The sequence below is a fragment of the Centruroides vittatus genome, unplaced genomic scaffold (genome assembly GCF_030686945.1).
Source record: "Centruroides vittatus isolate TY-2023 unplaced genomic scaffold, ASM3068694v2 contig_1788, whole genome shotgun sequence".
NCBI lineage: Eukaryota > Metazoa > Arthropoda > Arachnida > Scorpiones > Buthidae > Centruroides > Centruroides vittatus.
In genome coordinates, this window is record NW_027121095.1 from 441,066 (window position 1) to 453,540 (window position 12,475).

Consider the following 12,475-nt stretch of genomic DNA (forward strand, 5'->3'; position numbering starts at 1 on the left):
TCGATCCTGAAGAAGGTTAGTAAAGCTAACTAAAAACGTTGGATTAAAGAAATAATTTAACTGCAGAGTAAAGGTTCTTGGAAGTAGTTTGTTGTGATAGTAATTAATGATGGCAATGCCGGCCAGATGTTATAGAAGGTTAGTGCTCAACATTTAATATGTCTGGAAAATTGAATAGACATAACTGCCATATTGGAGAATCAGAGAATCCACATGATCATGAACACAAAAAGTGATTCTCTAAAATGCAATGTGTGGTGTGAATAATGAAGGACAAAATCATTGGTCCCTTCTTTTTTGCTGAACCCATAATTAGTAGAATAACATATCTGGGCATGTAACAGATATACTACTGTGCCTCAGCTGCCTTAAGGAACAATTTTTCAATAAGATGGAGCTCCCTGCAACTTTGCCAATGAGGTCTGTAAATTCTTGGACGATCAGTACAGAATGGATTGAAAAAGAATCAACTTCATAGCATGGTCCCCTAGATCTCCAAGTCTAACTCCATCAAATTTTTCTTCAGTACTTTAAGATTTATGCACCAGAATTTGTGTTGCAATCAACAATGTGACATCAGATATGCTTTGCAACATATGGGCTGAATAGACTATTGTTTAGACATTGGCCATGCCACCTATGGTACTCATGTTTGAAGTTTATTAAACACGTAACAAAAGCTTTCAAGTTTGTGTATCTAAAACAATAATATTTGCTAATAAATTGTTTGTTAATAATAATTTATTACCAAAATATTTTAACATCATATAATCAACTTTTGAAATTTTAATAAAATTTTTGTAATGATTATTTAAAAAAAAACAAAAAATAAATGTATTCTTGATGTCCTTGAAAATTATTTTAAAAAATACATATTTTTAAACTTCAGTTTTATTGTTTCACAAGAATTTAATAAGATTAACATAACTAGATACTTTAAAAGTAATGAATAAAATTATTACTTAGATGAGCATTTTTACCAATCTCAAACAATTATACATAACAAGATATAAATTATCTAATCGTGAGGATGATGTACTTGTCTCAGAAGTTTACCAAAGCTATTTTCTCATAACTATCTGCAATAAATCAATTTTGAAAACTTTCCCTAATGATGATAATTGATAAATCAGGTTGATAGTTGAACACAATTGAAGAGATCACAAACTTGTATAAGTAACTGTGGGACTCCAAATAGTAACTTTCTTTTATTATCCAAACTCAATTTGATTGTATGCAAGAAACTCTCAATCAACATAATAAAAAGAAAAAAATATTGTTATTCAGGTACTCATACATTTTTTTTTAATTTTTGAATCAATAGATATTTACAATGAGTGCCAAGTTAGATTAGATATTATTTTTTAGTTTAAAACAATATTGTGATTGATCTATAACTTTAATTTTAAAATATTAAACTTGTGATTGAATAATTATTATATAATAAATTGTTACGTTACCTTATTTTGCTGTGCTTCTGCATTCTTTTTTTCTTGAATCTGTCTATGTGCATCCAAACATTTTTGATATCGCAACTAGAAAAAGTTTCAGTAGAAGAATTAAAAATTTTTCATTAAATATGTTTACATTAATCTTTGAACACATTTAATGCCATAAAATTAAATTAATATAATTCACTCAGAATAAATTCACATTCAATTATGTACAGTACATACATTAGATATTATATTTATGTTAATCAGTAATTAAAACAAACATAAAATTTCTGATTTCTTATTAAAATAGTAAATTTTAAAAACTTAAATAGTCCAAAGATAAGAACATTTACTTTCATATAAAATATATATCTTAAAAAGAAAGTTATTTTTACGGAATATAAAGTAAATTATTTTCAAATACTTTCTTTTTAGAGATTACAAAATTAGTTAAAAGAAAAGAACAAACATTTTAAAATAAAAACAAAAATAGCTTTACAAAGTAACAGTTATTTCCTTCTAAATTATTGCTAATACAACCATAAAAATGAATATTGATCAAATCAAAATAACTTTTGTGCCTATTGTAAATCCTTACAGATAATTTACAAAATTTATTGGTAAAATATATTATTTTACTAAAATTAATAATCAATTTACAAATGCTTAAATTATAATTATGAATAATAAAAGTTAATATTTTGAGAATCCACTTAATGAAAATAACTTATTTACTTACCTTACAAGCTGCCTCAATCGTTTTGCACATAGCTCCAGAAGAAGGTTCACAATGAAACACATGAGCTATGAACTGATCTTGGGCAGTATGCATTATGAAAGCACAATGTCTGTTATAAATTATTTTGAATTAAAATTAAGTAGTGATAAATAATAAAACAGCAACAAAATAATTAAACACACATAAAAAAATTAAAATATACATTCAATTAGAAAAAATATACGAAGTGTTTACATTAATATTGTGAGGTCTAGATAGTCCGAATCTCGTTAAATGTACAAAAATTCAATTCATTTGAGAAAATATTTTCTTATAAAAAATGTACAAAATAGATCTGTCATGAAGGTATGAAAGAACACTATAGCTGACCCCACGAGGTCACAAGCTGTCATGAACTAATGGGTTGGAATGTTTAGAATGTCAATTGGAAAGATCAAGCTTTGACTCCAACGATCATAGACACGACAAAATTTAGAAATAAATGAAAAAAGGCAACATTCCTTTTAAAAGAAAAACTATTTCATTGTAAGTTATAAACACACAAAAAAAATTCTTAGATGTCAGAAAAGAAAATATCGTTGCGTGAGATATGAGCAAGTTTCAAAGTTCAACTAGCAGTTGCGGACAAAGTCAAATGGAAGTGTCAAATTGATTAATATAGAGCAAACTTTCCCACACCCAATCTGGTTGTCTAATTTCACCTGGAAACAGGAAAGGAGCCAATCAGAAGGTGAAGAGAGAAATTTCGGACCAATCAAATTCAGAATTTCAAGGAGAAATCCATTAAAAGCCCCAAGATTCAAGGACAAGAGTGGTCACTTCTCTCTCTTTCAACCTGTTTGTCCTGTGTCGATTTTCTTGTCATCTTAAACTCAATCTTTGTCATTTCACCTACATCCCACCACTATACACCACTTTCCAGTCACTTTGCCTCAGGCCACCAACTGCTGTCAAAACTTCATCCAATCATCATCAAAACTGACTGATCGCAGTCAGATTGCATGGATGACCATAGACTGAACTTTCTATGTGTCCAATCAAGAGAAGGAATTCTCAATTGGAATTGTGTAAGCACTGTCTTTCCAAATAAATGTGTTGTAAAGGTGACTGTCTCAGTGTCGACAACCACACCTATATTACTTTTGCATCCCTTGTTCATCTTGACAAAAAGAGGGAACCTTCCCCTCTTCTCTCTATTGGCAAACCTCACAATATTTCATTTAGGCTGGACTATGAAAATCCAAAATATCTAATATTTCAGTGCTATGACATATTGGATATGTTTCCATTGCTTCAAAACGGTACTTTAAAACTTAGCAAATAAAGTAATTACATTCATTAAACTCAAATTAATAAATATTTAGATTGTTAGATATACAATAGATATAAAAATCTTTTTAATATGAGAGTAATCTTTACATTGTTTGGTTCTATTGTCAAAAATAATCTTAAATATTTTCAGATAATAGAGTTTCACATATTGTTTCTAATTGTCTGTATCTAAATATATAACTAAATTAAAAATTCACACACATATAAACAATGTTAATTGCAATAAATACTTACTTCACATTCCTTCCAATTCCCAAGAAAGAAAGAAAACGAACTCTACATTCAGCTATTTGTTTTCCATCTTCCTGTAATAAAATAAATTAACAAGTTTTTTAATAAATACAAAAAAATATTTCATAATATATTATTGAATAAAATTCTGAATATTACATAGTTTTCTTAAATTTTCTGAACACTAAATTAAAATCAATACCAGTTTTAAGATTTATTTAAAATCTTAAAGTAATAAAATATACATAATTTCATTCCATTAACTTGACAGTGATATAAAGAGAAAGCAATCTCAAAAGATGCTTTCAGCAGTTTATCAAAAAATTAGTTATGTTGTCGTCTAGTAAAAACATTACAGCAGAAAATCTCATTATGCAAAAATAACGTAGAAATATCTTATACGTGTATGAAATATCATTTTTATATTGTATTATAATGATATATAAAGCAAGAATGTTTGTTTGTTTGTTGGAAGTAATCTTGGAAACTACTGTACAGATTTTTAAAGCTCTTTTGCTATTGGAAAGTTTATTCCTTCCAAATGATCATAGGCTATTTTCATATTAAAAAAGGAAAATGCACAAAAAAACATTTTTATTGTGGCATTTGTCTCCTGTTGTTGTTTGTCAGCTCTGTTCAAGTTCAATCCTCTTTACCATCTGGAAGACTTTTTTAAACTTATTATCTATTCAGTTTTGGATACTCTATGGAAACATGGACTACCATAAAACTCTGACCTCTCACTTCTCTCTGATTTCATTCCCTACACCAAACTCCCAAATGTTTTGAGCAATCTGGACAAATTTTGTATAGCTGCTATCTACAATTCTTCAAAAAATATATGCTACTTTAAAACTTGGACCCTCACTCCTTTCCTGATTTCATCTCCCACAAATTACTAAATTCTTTGACTTATTTGGACTAAATTTTGCATACTTATTGTCTGCTACCCTGCAGGAAACACAGGCTACCTTACAATGAGGACAACTCAACCTTCTCCCAGAGTTCCCGAACAATGTTGGGCATTCTCTGCTAGTATTGTATAAAGCAGGGATCGGCAACCTGTGGCATGCAGGACAATTTTTAGTGGCACTCTGATTGAATAGAAGTGTAGTAAAAGTTATATTTTAATTATTAATTACACATTTAAATGGAAGTCATAGTTCAGCAAAGGCCGTGGTACATTAAAAACGAATCTCATTTGTATATTTCTATTACAGCACATACGTTTACACTCTGTATCATCATCTACATGTTATGCAAGTGCTTCACATGTAAGAACATAATTTAATTAACAACTTAATTTCAAAATTACATATTTTTGAAGTCTGTTATAATCAGACTAATTTTGATAACATATATAATAAACATGGTAGAATCATGTTGGCACTCGGAATAACACTATAAATAAGGTTTGACATGACAAAATTGAATTTACTGTAATTACTTGCATATAAGACAATCTCGCATATAGGATAAGGTGTAACTTTAAAAATCAAAATAAAGAAAATTAGATTCATTAATACAATTCTAATTTTATTTTGTTTAATCACAAGTAAAATATCAAATGAACGTAAATGCACACATTGTCCCGCAAAAATTACTGGCATTTTAAACTTTAAGGAAAAATCTTGTAAAATCAACAACATAATTTGTTCATGTAAAGCTGAACAATTGGGAACATTTTTTTGCCAATTCTTAACAGTTGAATCCACTCTCTGTTGATTACACTTACGAGTTTTCTGAATTCTGATTTCCGAATAATCATCTGTTTTCACATGGGAATGGATTAAAACTTACAGCAGGCTCCTGTGATTTTGGAATTTCAATCTGGAATTCAATTCAAAGGCTTCGCTTTTCCTATTGCTATCCATCTTTACTCCCGACGATATACAAGAACAATTCAAATGACCCAGATAAAATACTTATGTTTTTAAATACAAGAAGGTAAGCATTCGGTAAAAAAATGTGAATACATAGTTCACAAAAATTATTTGCAAAAACGCAAAGAATCTTTTGCTTGTGCATATAGGATGACCTAGGAATTTGAAGATGTAAAAACCTAGTCTTATATACGAGTAAATACAATAAATATTCAAATTTATATCTACAGATAAAATACTTTATACCAGAGGTCAGCAATCATTTAGTGGTTGCCAACTCCTGGCATAAAGTATTTTATCTGTAGATATAAATTTGAATATTTCATTGACAATATCATTTGTATATTAAAATATCATATAATTATCAGAATTTCATTATTCATATAACTGATATATATTTAATTGCAAATAAATGTGAAAACTCAATTTTCCTAGAAAATATTTTTAAAAATTTTATTATATGTTAAGACATCATTTAGCACTTAGGATGTGTCCCTAGATGACAAAGCGCTAAATGAAAGTGTTAAATTAGGTCATTTTAACACACAGTAAATAGGGAAAGGGGAACACGTGACCAAAAATAAAATTTTACTTTAATTTTAAGTTATTTTTATATTAATTTGCATAATAATGTGTGTTACATAACACAGAAATATAAAGTTCATTTTTCTGATGAAGGTCTTGCCTCTTCTGAAATTCTTGATTTTTTTGCAATGAAGTCTTCTAGTGTCATTTGTCACTTTCTTTTTCTTTTGTTCAGCAAATGTTGGTAGCAGGAGATTACATCCAAAACACTTCGTCTCGCTTTTGCACTGCTTTCAAAATCTGAATCATTCACCACATTCACCACACATTCATCAATGATTTCAGTTATCATTACCAAACTTTTACTAAGAAAATCTGTAGCAAGTTCTTTGGGTTCTCTGTTTTCAGAATCACTATTTTCCAGTTCTATATGAATTTCTTGTTCTCCCAGTTCTTGAAGGTCATCATTGATAAGGCTCTCACAAGAAACCTGCAGTAATTCCTCAATATCCTGCTCATCTACATCTTCTACATCAATTAAGTTGACAATTTGGTCAATGATAGGCTCTTCTCATTGAGAATCCTTGGATACCTCCAGGATTCTTGCCAAGTGAAGTCAATATGGCCTATGACATTCATGGTGTTATATTTTTTCCAAAATTGCATCAAACAAGCATAGATTTAGGGGAAGTACAGTGCTAAGACGAACTGTCAATTTTTGCTGATTGGTTTGTGTTTGAGAATAACCATACTATATGTGAATCAATGAAATGCCATGATAATTTGAATCTGCATAAATTTTGAGTTTTTTAGGCTTCAAGCAGACCATGTTATATTGAATCAGTGCTAATTGAGGAAGTGCTAAACAAGGTCTTACTGCATATGGTAAAGCTTTTGTACTAATTATATAAAATATAATATGTATAAAATGCATATTGAAAAAAATTATAAATAGAACAACAGAAGAATATTACTAAATAGCCGAAATTAAATATGTAATAAAGATGTACAGTAGAGAGTCGAAAATCGGCATCAATTGGGGACTGGGGTTGTTCAGATTAGGGATTTGTTCCGATTACGGTCTATGTACGAAAAAATATATTAACCTGTCCGATGTTCAAATTTTTCTTCGTTGCGTGTCGCTTCCTGTTGAATTTTTCTCCATTGCGTGTCGCTTCGCGTTGAATTTTCGTCGATTTTAAGCCTAACAAAAATTTTTATAATAATAATCGAGGCTATCGTATCGTTAAAAATTATTTCTTTATTTTGTACAAACAAAATAAATATATTGAAGAATATAAAAACATGAAAATTATACTTTAGAAGTAAATTTAGTATCAAAAACGTTCGATTCAGCACGACACAGTCCGACTGAAAATCGTGCCAATTATTGGGCGATTCCGATTACCAGGGTGCCGATTTTCGACTCTCTACTGTATTTGTTAAGTAATTATCCAAAATATTTATTACAAAAATAGTTAAATAATAGTATGAAGAGTAATTTGAAAAAAGAATGGTGATTTATAAAAATATTAATATAATACTTTAATTTTTATACAATGTTTTTCAGTTCATTAATAAATCATACAAAAATTGAAATTGGTGATAAAAAAGAAAAAAATACTGAACACTGATAATACAGTATATTGTTTACAATGTAGTTGTGATACTCTATATTTATATATAGAAGAAACTAGTAGGATGTCAAAACTGCAATTACAAGAACATATCAGGGTCATAAACTATAATTATGTACAGTAGAACCTTGATTATCCAGATTGTTCAAAATAAACAAAAATTTTACGAATTTGCTGATTTGCACTTGGCGAATTGCAACACTGTTTATGTACGTAATGGAATGCATAACTTTTTTTTGTGCCAACAACGTCTCACTCAGCACAGCAGTCATAAACTTTTTAATACATTTTGAGTCGTAATAAAAATATAACTTGACATACATATTTATAAATAATTTACATTCAAATTATATCATTTCACTGGCCAAGGGCCATGAAATGATATAATTTGAGTCACTTAAATACATGAGCCAATCACAGCCTGTGTGCCGGGCTGTGATTGGCTCATGTATTTAAGTGACTCGTACAACACGAATTCATATAACACAGAACGTATCTACCATGTTATAGGGGAATCTACTGTATTTAATACATATCAATTTTGATATGCTCATAAAATCCAATTACATTGACTTGACCTCCCTTAAACTAGCTATATATTGAAATAATGTTTATGATCACTAAATACTAACTGTGAATATATTCAGAAAAATGAAATTAAATGATAAATGTTTTTATATCATACTAAATTTTAACATTGTAAATCTGATATACTTTCCTAAATTATAAGACATTTAAATTAAAATTATTTTATACCACCCAAAAGAAAACAAAATAATTATGTAAGTAAAAGAAATGAATTAACAATTGATTGTACTATGAATAATTTATGCTGAAAAATATATCATATCAAAAATATATAAAATTATAAAATAGAAAGTTAAATGTCATATATTTAAATTATTACATTACATATACAAACTAAAAATAATTTAATCACTTAACATTTTTTATAAATATAATTTCTACTTACTCCTGGTTCAAGAATAGTAATAGTTGATGGAGCTACTGCAACATTTACAAACTTATATTGTTCCTGGGGTACTACCGAAACTAACTGATCAATAGCTGCATTTAAAACTTCTATTCCTAGGGCTCTAGTAACTAGAGTAGTTCCTAAATAATGGACTTTAAGAACTTTTTTTGGTTCTTCCATAGGTGTTGGAAATGATTGACCTACAACATATTATTTACAATGAGCCAAACTATTTAAACAAGCAAAACATTTAGAACAAATACTTACTTGTATAGGAACTCTGTGAATTGCTGTGAAGAAAACGTCGTTGCTCTGTTGGTAAATTGGTTGGGCGGGCTGCTATATTCCTACCACTAAGACAAGGTACACCATGAAAATTATGCACACCAGGTCCAACAGGTTTTGCTAGATTTTGTTGAAGGCTTCTTGCTATCATTATTTTTTTGCAGATATCTCGAAGAGTATTGGCAATGATACGTGCAGGGATATCACAGCGGAAGACATGGCACATATGCTTACGAGTTATACGATCACGAGCAACATATGCAAAGTCCCTAAAATTTAATAAATTCAATAAAAAAAATTTACAATTGACAAATGACATAATGTCTTTTAAAAGAAATTAACTATGTAAATTACTTATCAGTAATATGTAAGCAACATGCAATAATTACAATAAATTATTACTTTTATTTTATAAAATTATATTTTGAAATACTAAAAGTGCAAAATGTTAAATAAAAAAAAATCACTGAAGGCAAATAAAATCATTTATTATGTTTTAATGAGATTATAAAAGCTAATCACACATTTTGGTAATTTATATACAGTTAACTCCACAATATAATGATAGATGTCATATTATCAATCAGTTATTGTTATCAAAATTAGTGCAAAATATATGTTAAAATACATTATAAAAATGTTTGCTCAATGTAATCATAATTAGTTATTGTCATTATTGTTGAGTAAATAGATCTTTTTACACTCTTTGATCTATCAGCCTCAATATGTGGCTGATAACATAATCATAATCAATTGTTGTTATTAGTCTTAAATCAGTGTTTTAAATGTTATCCTTTTAATTACTATTTGTTCTACACAATAATTTTAATTGTTAATATTATACCAGCTATTGTTGAAGTTGGTAACAAACAACACTGAATAAATTATGTATTATTTATTTATAATAAATATAATTAATAAATCTTTAATTATTTTAATATGTTCTATTTTAATGTTAGAGTCAATTAAAGCAGACTTTCCTCTAATTTAATCTTGTTACTCAGTTTTTAATATCAGTCAGTTATCGTTATTAGTTTAGATGAGTTGCAAGTGATAATAATAAGTCTACTGTATATATATATATAAATGTGAATACACATTATCAACAATAACTGTCAATAAGAGAGGACATAGATAACGAATAGTTGAATTTTTCACTTTCTAACAACTTTTTTTTTACAAATAATTGTATAACTAAAAATTACACATAATTTTTAGTACATATCAAAATATAAATCATATACCCATGCAAAGAGAAAAAAAGATCAAGAAGAACTTTTTTTTAGACTATTCATGACAAATATAATAGTAAGCTAAACTATCAGAATAGCTATTGTTTTATTAATGAGGTATGTTATTTTAGACACTTAATGTTATAAAATGTGATACACTTCTCATAGTAATAATGTAGTTAAATTTATTTAAATATATACAGTCGATTCCATTTAATTGGGCCACCAGTTAATGGGGCGGCCGCTTTATTGGGCCAAATCTCAAAGAACGAAAACTCAAATTAATAAATTAATACACAATTTAATTGTTTAATTGGAACAACTTTTTGCTTAATTGGGACAGTAGCAAAAAAGGAATTTAGCAATTTTTGATATCTTTCAGTAATCTTCCAAAAATATGTAGGCACTACATACACTAATGTTGTATAGGCCTAATGGTTAACAGAGACAAAGCGATTTTATCTTTTGCTAAAGGAGTTCGGTTTTTCTGAAGGGGTCAGCATAGCGGAATGTATCACATGGGGATTTCGTCTGAGGTGGACCTAAATGCAAGTTACTGATCCTGCTCTGGATTGGACCAGACGATCCCCTTAAAAGCAAAGGGACAAAGATCAGCGGACAATTTTCGAGTTCTCTCAACTGAGTCAGAAGACAGCTAGAGTTTCCTTGGAAGGTATTGTGTGCATAATTACGTCTAGATTCAGACAGTAGCCATCTGATTGTTGAGACCAGCATTGAGCTGGAGGATTCTATGGACACTCCCGCTGAAGTGGCCCATCTCCAAGTAAAGGAAACTGTGCTCAAAGACCATAAAAAGACTTTTGGATGAACCCTTTTCTTTCTCCCTTTCTAGTTAGAACATGTTCTAAGTAAAAAGAAAGAAAGGAAAAATTGTTTGATCAGGAACAAATCGAATGGTCAACCCTTGTGTATGTCACTACTAATATTTGGCAATACTAGCATTATGAAAATCAGTTATCTATCGTCATAAGTCTGGCAAATTTATAGTACAAATATTTTCTGTATTTTGGTTTGATAAAGCATTAAAATAGGTATTTAATTATTATTTTTTACCTACTTGTTTATTTACCTACGTATTACATATTTTATTATAGAACTAGCAGGTAGGCCCAGCGTTGCTCAGGCAAAAGTAACGGTAGTGAAGATTAAGATTATTATGTTATAGTTAACCTTACTCGTTTTCACAGAATGCAAGAATTGGGTTCCCCTGTTTCTAGACTAATTAGAGAATTGTTAGATGGGTCTAAAAATATGTTCGATTTCCACAAAAACGAAAAAAACTGCATCTGCGTCTTGCACGTCACTTTCTCTTAACAATTTCATTGTTACTTCACACTTCCATTGTTACTTAACACTTCCATTGTTACTTAACACTTCCATTGTTACTTAACACTTCCATTGTTGATGGAAGTGTTAAGACTTAATCCTGTCCCTCTCCCCCGTGAGGAGGAATTTCGAAAAATCCCTTCTTAGTGTGCGTCCTCGTGACGTACCCTAACTGTGTACCAAATTTCAACTTTCAACTCCTAACTGTTTGGGCTCTGCACTGATTATTATTATTATTATTATTACCAACTCGTCTTGATTATAAATATAGATTTATTATTCGTTCATTTAATTGGGCAGCTGCTTAATTGGGCCAAAATGAATTAGTTCCAATGTGTCCCAATTAAGCGGAATTGACTGTATATCAGAGTAGCAGATTTTACTGTTCATTATGTAAATTTCAATACAGTATTACAATATCATGTTGGTTTGTGCAACAATACAGTTGAAGAGAAGATAAAATAAAAATATGAATTTAATGAGTAAGGCATCCACAATTAATCTTTCTTAAATTGATAATATATTAAAAATCTTTATGTAAGATATCTCATAACTTGCAATCTGACTTGTTTATTGTTTATATAATTTAAATTATCCTGAATATCACAAATAATGGAATGAATTTAGTATAATATATATATTATTCCAGATTACTGATTATTAAACTTTTTGAATATTGACTATTTCAAAAATAGTTTATTAATGATTACTTTGTTAACTTTGTTAACATTATTTAATAATTAGATTAGATTTAGTAACTCTTTCCACCTATTTTTTCAAATACTATTTTTATTAAAAATTTTATTACTAATAAAAATACATGAATATAAATATATTTAAGGAATTTTTATA

At 28.8% G+C, this 12,475-nt stretch overlaps 1 protein-coding gene across 6 annotated transcripts in view; it reads right to left on the bottom strand.

Annotated features, from left to right (window-relative positions):
* The window catches only part of LOC136969462 (protein Fe65 homolog), a 125,491-nt gene that overhangs the window by 29,920 nt on the left and 83,096 nt on the right, over positions 1-12,475 (bottom strand). For all 6 annotated transcript variants that reach the window (XM_067263629.1, XM_067263628.1, XM_067263624.1 and 3 more), the window contains 5 exons: positions 9,027-9,313; positions 8,757-8,959; positions 3,742-3,812; positions 2,176-2,284; positions 1,461-1,535 (listed from right to left, as the gene is read on the bottom strand). In XM_067263629.1, the coding sequence (XP_067119730.1) occupies positions 1,461-1,535; positions 2,176-2,284; positions 3,742-3,812; positions 8,757-8,959; positions 9,027-9,313 (745 nt within the window). The remainder of the gene's footprint in view (positions 1-1,460; positions 1,536-2,175; positions 2,285-3,741; positions 3,813-8,756; positions 8,960-9,026; positions 9,314-12,475) is intronic.